The 18,715-nt window shown below is 43.8% G+C and overlaps 1 protein-coding gene across 4 annotated transcripts in view; it reads right to left on the bottom strand.

The window, feature by feature from the left end:
- Positions 1-18,715, bottom strand: part of syap1 (synapse associated protein 1) — a 37,148-nt gene that overhangs the window by 12,899 nt on the left and 5,534 nt on the right. For 2 of the 4 annotated variants that reach the window (XM_060937657.1, XM_060937658.1), the window contains exons 2-5: positions 18,464-18,582; positions 4,562-4,670; positions 4,385-4,458; positions 2,237-2,376 (exon numbers count right to left, since the gene is read on the bottom strand). In XM_060937657.1, coding sequence (XP_060793640.1) covers positions 2,237-2,376; positions 4,385-4,458; positions 4,562-4,670; positions 18,464-18,582 — 442 coding nt within the window. The remainder of the gene's footprint in view (positions 1-2,236; positions 2,377-4,384; positions 4,459-4,561; positions 4,671-18,463; positions 18,583-18,715) is intronic. The other 2 variants (XM_060937659.1, XM_060937660.1) reach the window with 1 other exon arrangement.

The raw sequence follows: 18,715 nt of genomic DNA, 5'->3' as shown, positions 1-18,715 counted from the left end.
CCCCCTACTCACTATATTAGTGAGCTCACCATTTTGTAGTGCTGTCCGAATATACTAGTGCATCTCAAAAAATTTAAATATTGTGAAAAAGTTCAATATTTTCCATCAATTATTTAAGACAGTGAAAATGTGTATATATATATATATATATATATATATATATATATATATATATATATATATATATATAAATAAAATAGACTCATTACACAAACTAAAATGTTTCAAGCATTTTTCTATTTTAATCAGTATGGCATACAGTACAAAAAAACCTCAAAATATTAGAATATTTCATTTCAAGTTTGAGTAAAACAGTATGAACACAGTGTATCTCTCGGTCTAGTTCAGTACACACAACCACAATCATGGGGAAGACTGATGACTTGTCTGTTGTCCAGAAGATGATCACTGATGCCCTCTACAAGGAGGGTAAGCCACAAAAGGTCATTGCTGAAAAGGGTGGCTGGAAAAGGTGCACAAGCAACAGGGATGGCCGCAGTCTTGAGAGGATTGTCAAGAAAAGTTGATTCAAGAACTTGGGAGAGCTTCACAAGGAGTGGACTGAGGCTGGTGTCAGTGTATCAAGACCCATCACAAACAGACATCTTCAAGAAAGGTGATACAACTTTCACATTCCTAATATCAAGCTACTCCTGAGCCAGAGACAATGTCAGAAGTGTCTTATCTGGGCTAAGGAGAGAAAGAAATGGACTGTTGCTCAGTGGTCCAAAGTCCTCTTTTCAGATGAAAGTACATTTTGCATTTAATTTGGAAATCACGGTTCTAGAGTCTGGAGGAAGAGTGGAGAGGCACAGAATCCAAGGTGTTTGAAGCCCAGTGTGAAGTTTCCACAGTCTGTGATGATTTGGGGTGCCATGTCATCTGCTGGTGTTGGTCCACTGTATTTTATCAAGTCCAAAGTCAACACAGCCATCTACCAGGAGATTTTAGAGCACTTCATGCTTCCATCTGCTGACGAGCTTTTTGGAGATGCTGATTTCCTTTTCCAGCAGGACTTAGCACCTACCCACAGTGCCAAAACTACTACCAAATGGTTTGCTGACCATGATATTACTGTGCCTGATTGGCCAGCCAACTTGATCTTAGGGAATATTCTAATAATTTGAGATACTGGATTTCTGATTTTCATGAGCTATAAGCCATAATCATCAAAATTAAAACAAAAAAGGCTTTAAATATTTCACTTTACATGTAATGAAGATAGAATATATGAAAGTTTACCTTTTTGAATTAAATTATGAAAAAAAGGAACTTTTTCATGGTATTCTAATTTTTGGAGATGCACTAGTATAGTGAGAATTATTACACCCTATATAGTGCACTCAATTATCCCACAGTGCTTCATGAAAAAAAAATAGTGTACAACCAATGGTCACTAACCAAAGCAATGTTTCCCATCATGCATTGCGGTCGCGTTTAAAGAAATCAAAAGCCTCAAGTTTGATTTAATAAAATGTAGCGACAAAGAAGAAAGTATTCAGCCTTGATTTAAAAGAACTGAACGATGCAGCAGACACAAAGTGCTTTGTATTGATTATTGTTGGAAATACGCCCAGTATAATATGGATTTATCACAAAAACACATTTATTTTGAAAACACACCAGCTGACTGATCTGGCACATTCTAATTGTGCAACGGTAACGACGTAATTAACGGCGCGACCGAGTAGTGTCCGAAAGCGCTTTTTTATTTTAATCAATGAACCCGGACCGCCTCACAGCAAGAAGGTTCCAGGTTCGAGCCCCATGGCCGGCGAGGGCCTTTCTGTGTGGAGTTTGCATGTTCTCCCTGTGTCCGCGTGGGTTTCCTCCGGGTGCTCCGGTTTCCTCCACAGTCCAAAGACATGCAGGTTAGGTTAACTGGTGACTCTAAATTGACCGTAGGTGTGAACGTGAGTGTGAATGGTTGTCTGTGTCTATGTGTCAGCCCTGTGATGACCTGGCGACTTGTCCAGGGTGTACCCCGCCTTTCACCCGTAGTCAGCTGGGATAGGCTCCAGCTTGCCTGCGACCCTGTAGAACAGGATCAAGCGGCTACAGCTAATGAGAGATGAGATGAGCTCACTATATAGTAATTCCCTAGATAGTGAGTAGTGAACGAGAGTGATTTTGGACACTGGGCATGACTCCCTTCCTGCCTTCATAAACAACCGAACCCGGTGCTTTTCCTCCCTCACATTTAGCAGGAGGTGCAAGATCTCACATTCTCACTCACTGTTTTGGAACCAGATCGAAGCGCATCCTGTTGAGAAGCTCGTCTTCCTGCAGCATGACCAGAGCGATGGGATACATTTGCTCGACGTCAAAGTGGAACTGCACACCAGCTGGAGGGTCACGGAGGAAGTTCCTCTTGTCCTGAGAGATGGATGGATACAAAACACGAGATTCACTGAGCTGACAATTATATAACACTTTACATTAAGGTTCTCTTCAGTGACACTACACCAGAGTGCTGTTGAATTCTTGATACGGATTGGTCAGAAGGGTGTTGACTGGTTTTCTAACACACCACCTCTGATAGTTTCAGCTGCAAGGCAAAGCAAAGGTTTATATTAACGTCTAATGCGTTTTAATTAATACAGGAAGATGCTCCGTATCAAACCATTTTTGAAAGGAGTCTCCAGTTTCAGTGATTCAGAGCAGTCAGAGGTAAAGCTGCAACTAACGTTTCTAACGCAGGAAAGTCTTCAGGACTCTTAGGCCCTGTCCACACGGCAACGGAGTCAGGTGAATCCGATACAATTGTTTATCGTTTCGGCCTGGCGTCCACACGGCACTGGCGTTTTGGGTGCCCCAAAACGCAATCTTTTGAGAACGGGTTCCAGAGTGGAAAGATCTGGCAACGTTGCCGTTGCGAAGTCGTCTGGATGAGTAGAACGGATTTGTTTACGATGACTTCACAACCACATGACTGAGTGCTTCACGCCGGGTAGAAGTGTAACGAACTCGATGCGAGTTGTCAACAAATTCTATAACTTGGTTCATGAAACGCGCTTACAAAATATTTTCACTGTGAATATTTATTGTGTAATGGTGCAAAGTGAGAGAGAGAGAGAGAAAATAGCCCTCAGGGCAGAGTCAATCCCGCCAGCAAAAATAGGGAAAAAAAGGAGCAATCTCACCTCTTCAGATGTTGGTTTAAGTCCTACAATACATTCCTCAAAAAGGGCGTAGAAGAACAAATTAATCCATCAACGTGTAGCATTCAATTTATTCCGGACCATTAAAGACGCCACCTTCCGCGTAGAATCATACGTCATCCTCGCCGCCATATTGGATGGGTCAAAGCGGAGAATAAAGATGCCTCATTCATGTGCTGTGTTTAACTGTACCAACAGGTTTACCATCCAAACGAGATCACATGGGATTACCTTTCACAGGTGAGACTGGAAAAATACTTTTCATTGTATTTGGTCATTATAACGTAATTTTACGAACAGATTTTTCTGACTTTGTGGCTAATATGAAGTCTCGCGCATAATAGTTTATGCGCATGCGTCCTTACTTCTTCTATTGTTCTGGTGTCTCCGAAGGGACCGTCTTACAGCGCCCCTAGAGGTGTGGCATATGTATTGCATCATTTTCAGCAAGCATTGTGTTGCCATATTGCATCGTTTTCAGCAAGCATTGCGTTGCCATATGTCGCTATTCTCCTGAGAAATGCGAAAATAAACGTTGACAAAAATTGCTACTATGTTTACTGTTGTGAACGAGCGAGTCGCCAGACGTCCGTAACTGGGGCCTGTATCGTAGGATACGGACCCGCTCGCCAGCCAATCAGAGCGCAGGATTTGATGGAAACCGGGCCACGAAAAAAATAATATAAATAATTTCATACAAGGGGCGGCATGGTGGTGTGGTGGTTAGCGCTGTCGCCTCACAGCAAGAAGGTCCGGGTTCGAGCCCCGTGGCCGGCGAGGGCCTTTCTGTGCGGAGTTTGCATGTTCTCCCCGTGTCCGCGTGGGTTTCCTCCGGGTGCTCCGGTTTCCCCCACAGTCCAAAGACATGCAGGTTAGGTTAACTGGTGACTCTAAATTGAGCGTAGGTGTGAATGTGAATGGTTGTCTGTGTCTATGTGTCAGCCCTGTGATGACCTGGCGACTTGTCCAGGGTGTACCCCGCCTTTCGCCCGTACTCAGCTGGGATAGGCTCCAGCTTGCCTGCGACCCTGTAGAACAGGATAAAGCGGCTAGAGATAATTTCATACAATGATGCAGAATATACACAAGCTTTTGAGAGTTAAGAGTCTTCCTCCGCGACCCAAGAGTAGTTCTTTTGGCGTCCTGGGACTCAACCTCATTTACTGCTAACCTACCGATCCTCAGTGAATAATACGAATGTAGATCAGGGCAAATAAACTTACAGCTGATAAAGCTAAGATCTGCTGCTGAATGGTCTCCTCCTCACTGTAGCCCACCCAGGGAGGCACTGCCACGTCTACATGTCCACGGAAAAGGAAGAAGAGACAGGATTCTTGAAATGCTCAGTAAACCATACTTTTTAAAATAAATAAATAAAGGCAAACTATATCCATATTTACCTGTTTTCTTAGCGTTCTTCTCCTGAACAAACTTTTCCTGCTCCTTCTGGAAATCTCCCAGAATGGTCTGTGGATGTAAAGGAAGAGACACCGACAATGAAGGAGAAATCTGGAAAGGCACCAGGACAAAGGGACGTACAGTATACAGACAGACAGGGAAATTAAGGGACTGTAGGTCATTTGTTATGCTGCGTTCAAAGTGATGCTGCAACTTGTATTCCTGCCCTGTTTACAGAGTGACGTCAGATAAACATGGCCGTTCTCCCTGTGAACAGTAAAGTCTCCCTTCTGTAGTTTAAAGGAGTTTATAGCAGTTTGGGCTTTAAATCAGTTCATAAACACACACCATACTGGGCTAAATCTAGAACATTTGATCAAATTCATCACTGTTTTGAGTCAGTTAGTGCTAATGTTAGCTGGCTAGCTTGTTGCTAAGCTACTCGCTATTGTTGCTATACTGCAATTTCAGACCAAATGTTGCATGAGATGTTTAAACGGTCACTATAGTAGAATACAAGTAACTCAGGCATGTAACTGGACAGCTTATGAGGTTTACGTGCTCTAACTGTACAAACAAGACGCTTTCATGGAAATTAAAGGAGAACTGAAGGCAAATTTATCATCAAAATTCCATTTCTCATTTTATTAAGTATCGGAATGCATTTCTGATAGCTATGTTGTCACTGCTACAGCAAGTTATGAGTGTTTGAAATATGCTCTGTAATATATCAGTCCGTATGTCAAAGCGATGGCCGTAAACGAGATTCGTTGAGACCTGTGCGAGACATTGTAGGACAGAAGTAAAACGTACAGCGGAAATCAAAGTGGCCAACATCTACCAACTTTCCATGAGTCTGAAATCGCTCACTCGTTCGCTACTCCCTATAGAGATCTTGCAGTCACGTGACCGGAAAGTACACAGCCGCCATCTTGTTGGTAAAAAACAGCGCTGAATACTGCTGCACTCGTGTACAGAATGGATCAATTTCAACCGACAGACTACACGGCTCATTTTTCTAATGAACAGATAACTAGATACATGTCTAAAATAAACAATCTACAGATTAGTGACCCTTATGGCTTACCGGACGTAGTTTTCACGACCGTGTCAGTGGATGTTGAACTGCCAGCGGAATACCCAGATGTGTATAATTACCTCATTAACTTTCCCTCGCTGTTCAGTGGTGAAGCACTGCGTGCTTATAAATCTCTGGACAGTTATCTTTACAGAAATTCAGGATTTGTCAGCCGCGGCATCTTGTAAACAAGAAAATAATCCTCATTGGATGGGTAAGTCACTTAAGTATTGAGTATAGCACTGACCAGCCGATTATAGAATAGAATAAGGTAATTCCAGCTGTAATTCCAAATCGTCCGTCTTGTTTACCATGGATCTGGCGTTGGAGAGGTAGAGGCTTAGCAGTGGAGGTTTGAGTGGCTGTTTTCTGAGCTTAGTCAACAGGCCAGCTCTGCCTGCAGCCTCGCTTTTGCTTCCTCTCCTGACGCCGCCTCCTTCGCTTTGCTTCCGATAACAATCCACGGAGACCCCGCTGGTCTCGCTATCTCGTCCAGAATGTTGTGCATGCGATGGAAATCGCTACAAACCGTCATTTTCTGCTGGAAACCAATGTCCAATAAGTCCATACGGTTGTAGTGGATATTGAAGTCCGGTACAGACGAACAACACGCAAAAATACACACAAAAAACATAAAAACCGTGCACAGGTAGGGAGAGCTTGTAGCCGCAGCCGTTGTAGTAGAATTGTATATAGTAGGGTTTTCCAGAAGAAAAGGTAGAAGTAGAAGCAGAAGTAGAAGGCGGAAATATGGCGTTTGACCGACAAGATGGCGTCTGTCACAATCTGGATCGGCTGTGACGTCACATGCAAGTGCTCCATATAAGGAATGACTATAGTGAGCTCATTGGTAAAAAGGGGGGAGAGAAAAAAAAAAACGCTTTCGGACACTACTCCATCACGCCGTTATTTACGTCATTACTGTCGCACAATTAAAACGTGCCAGATCAGTCGGCCGGTGGGTTTTCAAAATAAACACATGTATATGTTTTTGTGATAAATCCATATTATACTGAGCGCATTTCCAACATTAATCAATCATTAAAGTTCCTGCATCTTTCAGTTCTTTTAAATCAAGGCTGAATACTTTCTTCTTTGCCGCTGCCTTTTATTAAATCAAATTTTAGACTTTTAATTTGATTTCTTTCAGCACGACCGCAATGCATGATGGGATATAATCGCTTTGGTTAGTGACCATCGTTATACACTACTTTTCGTGATGCATTGTGGGATACTTTGAGTGCGCTATATAGGGTGCAAATAATCCTCACTAAGGTTTCGGACAGCACTACAAAATGGTGTCCTCACTACATAGTGCCCTATACAGTGAGTAGAGAGCGATTTCGGACACAGGGGTCGTCAAGACGCGTGCGCCTTCTTTTGAACGTTGATGTAATCAAGCTGGAAGTTTTGTTTGTTTTGATAACAATCAGGAAAAGTAAAAAAAAAAAAAGTCGGCAGTAATCGTCATTTAAACTCGTTTTTGTGCAATACTTAGTTTGGAAAACAGTTTTCAAAATTGCGGCACTGACACCTGGCTGACACTTCACGTTTCGAAGTCTCGCACAAGTCTCGTGAAGATCGCGCGGATAAGCGACGCCTGCCGTGGACCAAACGAACTAAATTCAACACGGCTAAAAATCAAATAGGCCGATAAGTAGAATATTTCATTGCCATTAGTTGCCAATACGAGTCACGATATAAGGTTACTAAAACCGAAAACGTAATTGCGTAACACGTTAATTAAGAAATAAAGCAAGTTTAAAAATGACTTCAGTTCCCCTTTAAGGCATCCGTTCCCCCTTCCCCTCACACAAGGTGAGAAACGATGTCAATACCAACTTGCAAGGAACCACGAACGCTGCATAATTTCATAATATTTTTAGCAGGTATCTATCCCTTCCATTCATTTAAAGGGGACATATTACTCACTTATACTGCTTGTACATATACATTTGGGTATCTGGAGCCTACCATCCCCCACACACTCTGAAAAGACACCCAGCCATTTTCTTTTATACTGCCAATTTAAGAAAGCATGTGTTTAAACAAGCTGTTCAGATTTGGCTCCACTTTGTGTGTCACCAGTGAAGCTCATTAGAAACCCACCACCACGTCATCTGACCATCTCCACTTGTGGCTTGAGAACTGCCTTTACGAATGAATATTCAAGGAGGAAAGTGCTGCATTACTGGCTGGCAATTGAGGTATTTCACCTGACGTCACAGGGTCACGTGACGCCCCGGTGTCCGCCATTTTGAACGTCAAGCTAGCTAATGTCAACAACAGTAGCTAGTATGTTACTGTAGCAATGTTTACGTTCAGTCATTTGGATGACTGTTAAAACCTTTCAGTCTCAAGTTTTTCCTTTACTGGATTTACTAGTTTACTGAGCTAGCACGCGCCGGCCGCCGGGGAGCTAGCGCGCGCCGGCCGCCGGGGAGCTAGCGCGCGCTAGCTCAGTAAACTAGTAAATACAGTAAAGGAAAAACTTGAGACTGAAAGGTTTTAACAGTCATCCAAATGACTGAACGTAAACATTGCTACAGTAACATACTAGCTACTGTTGTTGACATTAGCTAGTGCTAACAGCTAGCTGCTAGTGCACTGCTACAACTACACCGACCCTAATAATACAGTTCTTGGTCATTGCCTGGTAACAGCAAATTTATAACGGGCCATGTCTCAACAGACTAAGAAGTTATTTCAATGACATTTAATAACATTTTGTTTATCCTGAGGACCGAAAGTAAATGAAAATGTGAACAAACCTTAGCTGTAATAAGATGGCGACCACCGGCTCCAGGGACGACCCACTGATGTAGGCATGTTACCCAGCCTGACACAAAATATTTGTAGGTATCCAAACTCTTATACGCTTTCAGATCAATACCTGTGTATGGCGATGGGTTTTTAACCACATAGGTATACAGATCATGTGGGCCGAAGTCAGGTAAAGACGAGGGCTTCGTGTACTTCCGTACATCAGTGAACAATCCTGGTGGAAGCAGGTAAACGTCGTTCTCTAAGCCTGCTAACCTCAATTTTTGCAAATACCTCTCCCTCTGCTCGCCCTGTAAATGCCCTACGTCGCTGGATAGTGAAGGTGTTTTCTGCATCTCGCTCCTTTTTATGTTTTTCGTTTGTCGCCTTCCTCGCATTCAAACTGATTCGAGCCGTAACCTCCAAAATGGCAGCATCACATGACTTGGCCACGTGGGTGAAATACCTCAATAGAGAGGGTGGGGTGAGCAGCGTCTCATTATCATCATTTAAAGGAACAGGCCGTTCCTTAAATCAGCCATTTTTGAGCAGGGCTGTTTAGACAGGGTGAGGTGGTGGTGTGGCATTTTATCCTTGTGGTATTTTGACTGAAGCATGTCACAGACATTTCATTAAAGGGCATTTTTTTTTTTTAATTTTATTTCTTTTTCTATTTTTTTTTTCTGTGCGTTTGTGTAGTTTAATGTTTGAGTGTTTTCTCCACCGGTGGTGGTGTAGCTCCGGACCTAGTTTTGGGCGTCGGTTCCCTCCAGGCCTTGGTTCGCTGTGGGCGATGCCTGCGCTCCCAGCTGTGGACTGCAGTGAGCTCATTGCTCATTTTACATCATGGTTGTCCAGCACTCTGCGCTTTAACGCTTGGCGTGATGTTCTGAGCGATGTCGCTCGGTGGTGTCGCGACGGCTGTGCAGGCGGTTTGGGACACACCAGCGCTTTGCGTGGCGGAGCTTCTCTGCTTGCTTTGTGGATCCATGGCGTGATGTTCTGAGCGATGTTGCTGACGGCGTCGCGGCGGCGGTGCTGGAGATGTGGGACTTGTTTTCGTGCGCCTTTTGGTGGGACTGTGGCTGCTACACCACGGGAATTACATCCTGACCCCTACTTGGTGGATTTTTTACTTATTATTTTTTTTTATTATATTTATTTATTTTCTTCGTCTACTATTGTAAAGCGTCCTTGGGTTTCTTGAAAGGCGCTATATAAATTTAACATCACGGGTAAATTCAGGAGCAAGATCAATGTAATTCTCCTATTTTATATTCATGGATGCAAACGGCGCGCCTTTTGGCGGATGCCGCCTTTTTCACGGCTGTCTGGGGGACTTGTGTGAATCGCGCAGATCCGATGATTTTTTTTTTTTTTTTTGGGGGGGGGGGGGGGGGGGGGGGGCGTTGGAGTGTCTCATCTCATCTCATTATCTCTAGCCGCTTTATCCTTCTACAGGGTCGCAGGCAAGCTGGAGCCTATCCCAGCTGACTACGGGCGAAAGGCGGGGTACACCCTGGACAAGTCGCCAGGTCATCACAGGGCTGACACATAGACACAGACAACCATTCACACTCACATTCACACCTACGCTCAATTTAGAGTCACCAGTTAACCTAACCTGCATGTCTTTGGACTGTGGGGGAAACCGGAGCACCCGGAGGAAACCCACGCGGACATGGGGAGAACATGCAAACTCCACACAGAAAGGCCCTCGCCGGCCCCGGGGCTCGAACCCGGACCTTCTTGCTGTGAGGCGACAGCACTAACCACTACACCACCGTGCCGCCCCGCGTTGGAGTGTCTGATTATAATTTCATCAAAGTAAATTCTGTGTTAAAATTACCAAATAAGCAAATGCCGTTACAGTCCATGAAACATAGGAAGTACAAGTATGAGAAGAAAACAGTAAATCAGAAAGCTGCGCACGTAAAGCCAATTACGTAACTTACGTTGGACTGATGGAAATCCTTGCGCGTGCAGTGAAGCAGCAGATGATGGCGTGCAGCCAATTGGCTTTACATGCGCAGCTTTCTGATTTACTGTTTTCTTCTCATACTTATACTTCCTATGTTTCATGGACTGTAACGGCATTTGCTTATTTAGTAATTTTAATACAGAATTTACTCTGATGAAATTATAATCAGACACTCCAACGCCCCCCCCCAAAAAAAAAAAAAAAAAAAAAAAAAACTCATCGGATCTGTGCGATTCACACATGTCCCCCAGACAGCCGTGAAAAAGGCGGCATCCGCCAAAAGGCGCACCGTTTGCATCCATGTATATTAAAAACTTTGGTCAAATATTTAACATTCTGCATTTTGCGCAATTTTTTTTTTACCTTGCGCAATACCAGAAAAATTCAGTTGAAATCAAGCCATTTGAGGCGAATTGGTCCGCCTCTGAAAAAACTTGGCGTTTGGATTTCCTGGCAAACATTGATTTTCGTGATGTCGCGTGCGGGACGCCTCCCTCTGAATCCTACGCCAGCGCTGGTTTGTTTATGAGGAAATGACCTGGTGGTTTTCTGCAAATGTCTTTAACGTTCTCACATAATTATTAAAATGGTTAACAGATGTATCGTAGGAGGCTGTAGCAACACCAATCTTGATGGGATTAGTACTCATCGTTTCCCAAAAGACCGGACAATGAGAGAGAAATGGGAGCGCTTTGTGCGAGGCACCTGGAAAAACTGGCAACATGCAACAGACCACAGCATCATATGCGGGGCTCACTTCATAAAGCCCGACGACTTTGAGAACTATTTGCAGGGGGAAATGGGCTTCAAGAAACAACCTGATCTGAAAAAAAAGACACAGTTCCATCTGTCAGAATGCCCAAAGCAACACCGTCTCCATTTGTGTCAGCGTCACCAAAGGAGCCAGCCGTGTTCGTCTCCCCTGACAGAAGGCGAAGTGCCGCATCCACTGAGGCCCTCGAAGCCGAGGACCAAGCAGAGCCGAGAAAAAGACGAAGAAAATTGGCAATTCACAAGGTGACTGTTGCCAGGGTAAGAAATTAGAGAGACTATACTCTAAATTAGGCGTTCCTGTGTTTGTCACCTGAGCCAGCAGGCTGAGAGACAATTCCATATTTCAATGCAAAATTGCTAGCTGCTAAACTTGGTCTACACAGGCTGTGCACTGAAACCGTGCAAAGCTCGCGCAGCCTGCTGGCGCTTCTGCAGGTGATGTTACGAATCTGGCTCCAGACTCTCTTGGGATTTTTCCAGACGCGTTTTATTTTATTTTTTTCTGCTGTAGACAGATGGCCTTGTGCAAAATTACCCTTCTGGACGAGTGTGTAAAGGGACGTACTTTCATATATATTAAAAAAAAAAAAATTTGGTCCCGAATATGCCCTTTAAGACCTCAGGGAACTGGGTCAATGTGTGGAAAAAGTACAATATGGCACGTTTAAAATAAGCCCCAGATAACCACCAACGATCAGGTAATATTTGGACAGTGCATCATTTTCAGCCCAGCAGGAACACGGATGTGTTTGTGTATGTGGTGCTGGTGTAGCGCATCATGTACAGCAGCTTGACTGAGGTATTTAAACAACCTTAGTGCAAAGCAAACAAGTGACAAACGGCTAAAGGAGGACGGGGGGAAGCTACACTCACTTCTACCACAGCGCCGCCAAGTTCTCTACTCTGACCGGTCAGGATTCTGGTTATAATTCAAGTCACAGGATTATTTTAATGCTCCAATTCTAGTACGATATTGTTTCTATAGTAACAACCTACACAGTGACAGACGCTCCACAAGATCGCAGACCAAAAAAAAAAGGATCGTTGATACAGTGACGTTTTGTGTATGGAGATGTTTATTTAACGTTTATAGCAGCAGTCTATAGTTTCAGTGCTTTGTAACAGGCAGGAAGTTTCCTGAGGGGAAAAACTTCAGTAACACTGATTCATCACACCATTATATTCTTGATTTATTTTCCTGCAACATGTCACAAGTGGGGCGGCACGGTGGTGTAGTGGTTAGCGCTGTCGCCTCACAGCAAGAAGGTCCTGGGTTCGAGCCCCGTGGCTGGCGAGGGCCTTTCTGTGCGGAATTTGCATGTTCTCCCCGTGTGCGCGTGGGTTTCCTCCGGGTGCTCCGGTTTCCCCCACAGTCCAAAGACATGCAGGTTAGGTTAACTGGTGACTCTAAATTGAGCGTAGGTGTGAATGTGAGTGTGAATGGTTGTCTGTGTCTATGTGTCAGCCCTGTGATGACCTGGTGACTTGTCCAGGGTGTACCCCGCCTTTCGCCCGTAGTCAGCTGGGATAGGCTCCAGCTTGCCTGCGACCCTGTAGAACAGGATAAAGCGGCTAGAGATAATGAGATGAGATGTCACAAGTGTTTCATATCTTATTTGTTATTCATCATAGGTTTTGTTAGATGTTAAGCTGGATTCTAGTGATCAGGTTGTTGTGATCTTGTAGTTAACGTGCAAGAACGGCCATGGGAGACTTTACGGTCTCTCTGTAAAGCTTCGGGGGGCTGGTGAGGTCATGACTGACTGTTTATAGCTGCAATATTGTAAGTGATGGCAGGAGCTAACTTGTTTCACAGATGTTGGAAAGCTTCATATAAAATTCATGCTTTTGTCTAAACCGGGGAACAGGGCGCTGCGCCCTCTTGCTCTCGGCGTGCGCCCCCTTACCGAAATGCCGATTGAACCCCAAGTCACACTTAGGCCATGCACTTATATGCTACTGCACAACATGCAATCTTTCTCAAAACGATCTTTTCTCCGTGAAAACATCCCAGCAACACCACGTGACAATCAGTGCGTTTAGATGCACATAGAGAGAATCGAATTTCTGCCGTAGCTCGACTGAAATCGAAGTTCTAAATGCCATGGAAACACCTTAGCTCGGCTGAAACTGAACCGAACTTGATTTCTCGTAATCGAGCTACACGACCTAGATTATGCGATTGTAGCCGAGCTACTTAGTGCATGTAAACCCTATCGAGCTACGTAGTCGAGCTGCTTACTTCAGCACTGCCCCTTCCGGAAGTGACGAGTCCACAAGCAGGAAACACGACAGCCTCGGTTGGAAAAAAAAAAAAAAAAAAACAGCCTCAGTCAGCATGACACTCCACCTTAGCCACCACTTTATTAGGAACACTTGTGTCTGGGCATGTACACACCCATTTCCAATTAGCTGGTTGTTTTTATTTTTTTAATTTTCATTTTATTTATTTATTTTTTGTGTGTGTTTGTGTAGTTTGATGTTTGAATGTTTTTGTCCGCCGGTGGTGGTGTAGCTCCGGACCCAGTTTGGGGCGTTGGTTCCCTCCAGGCCTTGGTTCGCCGTGGGCGATGCCTGCGCTCCCAGCTGTGGACTGCAGCGAGCTCGCTGCTCATTTTACATCGTGGTTGTCCAGCGCTCTGCGCTTTAACGCTTGGCGTGATGTTCCGAGCGATGTTGCTTGGTGGTGTCGCGGCGGCTGTGCAGGCGGTTTGGGACACACCAGCGCTCTGCGTGGCGGAGCTTCTCTGCTCGCTTTGTGGATCCACGGCGTGGCGTTCGAGCGATGTTGCTGACGGCGTCACTGCTGGAGATGTGGGACTCATTTTTATGCGCCTTTTGGTGGGACTGTGGCTGCTACACCACGGGAATTACATCCTGACCCCTACTTGGTGGACTTTTTATTTTTATTTTATTTAAAGGGGAACAGAGGGCAATATATAGAGTAAATATAACAATAAAACACACATTAACGAACCTTATTCAAGACTTACAAAAGTTTTTTGTTCTAAGGTTGGAAAGTTATAGTGTTTTGAAAGTGGCTCGAGCAAACTATTTCCGCAGTTTGAACAGCCCGCCATGATATTAATTTTATCCAATCAGAATGCACGTTCATTTTCTCTGCGTAACACTCATGACGTATGTATGTGCCCAGTTGTGTTGGCTCATTGAGGTTGGGAATAGCACGTGTGAATCGGAAAGTAGGATGAATTGTAAGTGATCGGCTACACAGTGCCACAGTGTGTTGCTTTCGGGTGTAATAGCAGGAGCGATGGAAAGCATAACGAACCTCCAGACGTGTCTTTTCACTCGTTTCCGCTGAAAAACACCAAGCGAGCTCGAGCTTTCTTCTCTTCTTTCTTCATCACCGGAGTCGAGAGTACCTCTCCTAGGTTCAAACTGGTACCCTTCTAAGCCATAGCCTGCTTGCAGTGTGTCTTGCGGGATCTCTTCGTATGATTCGACAGAGCTGTCGCTTTCACTTGATGCGCCCGACGCCATGATTACACGCTTCTCTCCTAGTGCAGTGGGTAGGGCTGACGTCACGGTCTTTTAAAAATGGCGACTCTTGTGCCGTTTAGCGTACCGACTATTATATTTGCAATTACCAAGATATTTTGTTGTTTTCTAGTATATAAATTTGATAGAATACTTAAGAATACGTTACTTTGTCACATCAGCAACTGTATATATTATATTTGGTACCCCTTTAATTTTTTTTCTTATTTATTTATTTTTTCCTTGTCTATATTGTAAAGCGTCCTTGGGTTTCTTGAAAGGCGCTATATAAATCTAACTTATTATTATTAGCATGTTAGCAGGCTAACAATTAATATGTTCACCATTACAGATCAACTTCAAGGCCATTTTATTAGGAACACTTCTGTTCATACATACAAACTACAAACACTCTTCTTGTGAACACGGAACTGATAACTTTGTTTACACTCTTGAATAGCTCTTCTTCATGACGACAACCGGAAGTGTACCAACACGATGGGGCGTGTAGCGCCACCTGTGGCTCAGGTGCACAATGTACCTCGCACAATAGCTCGATTTCCTTGTGTGCATGTAGGATTGGATTTCTCTGGCACCCCTGCTGGGACCCTTTGCTCGATTACCGACAGCAGCTCGATTTGGATGTGCATGTAAACGCACTGATTGTGTCTGATCATCAAATACGTTATAATTACTCCATAAATATTCCAATCATAGTAGATACACCGCCAGACGGTGCAAAAACGATCCGAATTGGCGTTTTCCAGACTGAGGCGCCATGTTGTTTCGTTGTTTACTTGTCGCAGCTGCTCTCGTGAGATTTGACATGGGTTACATACAAGGTCAGCTGACTTGTAGAGCGAGATTTCTCGAGACTCAATGACCTTTCACCCAACGGCGCGGGAGCTTTTGACAGAAGAAGCTCGCGAGTTGTATTTGTTGACACTTGGGCATTTAAAGAGGTCATCCCACGGCACAAAACGGAAGAAAAGCCAAAGACTGTCCGGGGCAGAAGAAGAGGACTTCTTTTTTCTGTCACAAAGCGGATAAAGATGTTTCCGATGGCGAGATCGCGACAATCGAGGGATCGGTCCGTGCCGCAGGTTCCGGGGCCTCATTGAAGGACGCATCAACCGAGCACAGTGACAGCAGCATCGCGGAATCTGTGACGAACGAAGACCAGATATCTTGCACCGAGTGTCCAGTGGAAAAGCAAAATAAGAAAAAGGCCGAGTTCCAGGAAAAGTTCATGTATGTATTTTTTTTTTAGCACGCTTGCATTTTTTTGCATGGTTTTAAACTTTGTGATTTGGGTTGGATTCCAACTTTACAATGTTTACTTTTTTAGTTTCCTTTTAAAGAAAATAATTTTACTCTCGAATTAATTTTTTTTCCATTTTGAGCAACCAACTCTACCTTATTCTAGTATAAGAAAACAGATTTCTCTGGTGAATGTTTAATACTTTAAGTGTGATTCATTTGAATTATAAATTTCAATCATGAGAATTAGTATTATGTGTAATTTGAATTATGAGGTATTAGAATTTGAATTAAGTGTTGACAGTTTTCTCTTTTTCAATGCTGACAATTTGCTACAAATTCTCTCTGACAGCCTCAGAACGTCCCATTGTATGGAATCAATTTTGTGCCAAAATATTCATACAATACTTTTGAAATATCAAACAAAAACGACAAATCAAAATACAGAAAAAGTCAATTTTTTTTAGACTGGCAAACAAATTATTCGTGTAATCGTGCAAAATATCAGTCTATTACTTGTCAGAAACCTTTTATTTTTGTTCCGCGTCTTTCTCAGTTTTGTTTGACGCAATTTATTTTGGTTGCGATTCCAGCTTTCTCGTTTGCGCTCCCTGACTTTTTGCTTGCAGTTTTGGCACAAACTTCACGTGTGGGTGGGCTGTCCAGGAATGCATTCCCATTGGCTAAAACTTGTGTTTGACTGACAGCTACGCTCAGCCATTCCCCCAGAAGCTGTTGCGGTCACTGTTTGACGAGTGACCGATCCACTGACGGTAAACAAGGATCGAGTGGACTTCAGTGGCGACTACGATATTGAATTTACACTTTGTTGAATTAATTCAATATTACAGTCCCCACTGTTCCAATTCCATACCATTGTAGCCTCAATTTTTCAAAGGCTTCGCACGGCGGTAGGGGGGACCCGCCCTTCCGCACCATCCCCCCCCAACAGGGTCGCTTCACTCCCTCGCCATGGTGAGCTCCCTCATACTAAATTTTCCTCATAAACCCCCTGAAATGAGGTCCTATCTAATAGTGGAGCTTCCATTCAAATAAAAACAAACATGCAACAGATGATGTACTTTGATGCGTTTCAATTTCAAATTTTATTACGAGAAGATAAATTTCTCCAAACTCGCATGTATATTATTCTTTTTATTACTATAAACTACAGTGTGCTTTTGGGATTTATAGCAAAATGTTTTGAAAACAAAAGACTTGTCAGATCCCAAAGGATTTCGCAGTGATTTCAAAATCTCACATAATCTGTAGCCGCTTTATCCTGTTCTACAGGGTCGCAGGCAAGCTGGAGCCTATCCCAGCTGACTACGGGCGAAAGGCGGGGTACACCCTGGACAAGTCGCCAGGTCATTGCGGGGCTGATTTCAAAATCAACATCACTATTTAGAATTAATAAGAGTTACAGGAATTTAATTCCATTAATTCATTTTTTACACGTTTTCTCTCTCTTTCAGCTTGTTGCTTTTCTTATGAAAGATTTCTTCGCCTTTCTCTCGCTCTTTCACGGCTTCTTTCCTTTTCTTCCTCTGTCAAAACTCACTCTCTCCTCCCGGTTTTGACTTCATCTTTCTTTCCTTGGTTAACTTGTTCGGACATCTTTTTAAAGTTTGTATTAAAAAGTTGGTAAAAGTGATTATGTTGTTGCGCTGTTTGAGTTGTTCTCGGTGGAAAAACCCGATAAATATGAAATTATCTGTAGACAAAAACAACCTATGTAGGCGCGCTCGCGCTTCTAGTTCCCACCAAAAACAAACAGCCAATCAGAATCGCGAGGGGCACGCACGCACACGGCTGGGATCCCTGTGTGTCCATGAAAAATCAACTCGATGGGTTACCATATTTTCTTAAGTATGGAGCTCCGCTAAAAACAAAACTAGAAATTAAAAGTACATGTTGTTCATGTGCGGCACGGTGGTGTAGTGGTTAGCGCTGTCGCCTCACAGCAAGAAGGTCCGGGTTCGAGCCCCGTGGCCGGCGAGGGCCTTTCTGTGTGGAGTTTGCATGTTCTCCCCGTGTCCGCGTGGGTTTCCTCCGGGTGCTCCGGTTTCCCCCACAGTCCAAAGACATGCAGGTTAGGTTAACTGGTGACTCTAAATTGACCGTAGGTGTGAATGTGAGTGTGAATGGTTGTCTGTGTCTATGTGTCAGCCCTGTGATGACCTGGCGACTTGTCCAGGGTGTACCCCGCCTTTCGCCCGTAGTCAGCTGGGATAGGCTCCAGCTTGCCTGCGACCCTGTAGAACAGGATAAAGCGGCTACAGATAATGAGATGAGATGTTGTTCATTAATAAAAGAGAAAAAAAAAAAAAAGGTTCTCAGATTGCTGTAGTAGATTGGGGGGGGAAAAAAACCTGCTCTTGTTTTTGGAAACAAATTATTATCCCTCATGTTTGGATTGTGCCTTTTAAAACACCCTTATAACCACGACACCAGCCTGGCACACAGCGAGAATGAAAAACAGCACTAAGCAACAAATTAGCACACTATAAATCAAACACTACAATACGACAAGGGTTGTAAAGGTCACACCTTATCGATGATACCATCAAGATTTCCTTCCTCTACGGTCTTCTTGATGGTGCTCGCAGTTTCTGCCACAGACTCCGTGATCTTCTTTGTTGCGCTGCTTGCAAAGTTCAGAATGTATCCTTGAGGCACAAAACAATAATCCAGTTAAACTAGATGACTCGATTGTCATGATAAAGCCAGGCTTTGTTACTGTAATTTCCAGACTTGCACCGAGTGAGAACACATGAAGAGATTGTTACCAAACACAGACAT

Source organism: Neoarius graeffei, chromosome 13 (genome assembly GCF_027579695.1).
Source record: "Neoarius graeffei isolate fNeoGra1 chromosome 13, fNeoGra1.pri, whole genome shotgun sequence".
Lineage (NCBI taxonomy): Eukaryota > Metazoa > Chordata > Actinopteri > Siluriformes > Ariidae > Neoarius > Neoarius graeffei.
The sequence above is the reverse complement of the archived record's forward strand: the minus strand, read 5'-3'. Positions and strand labels throughout refer to the sequence as shown.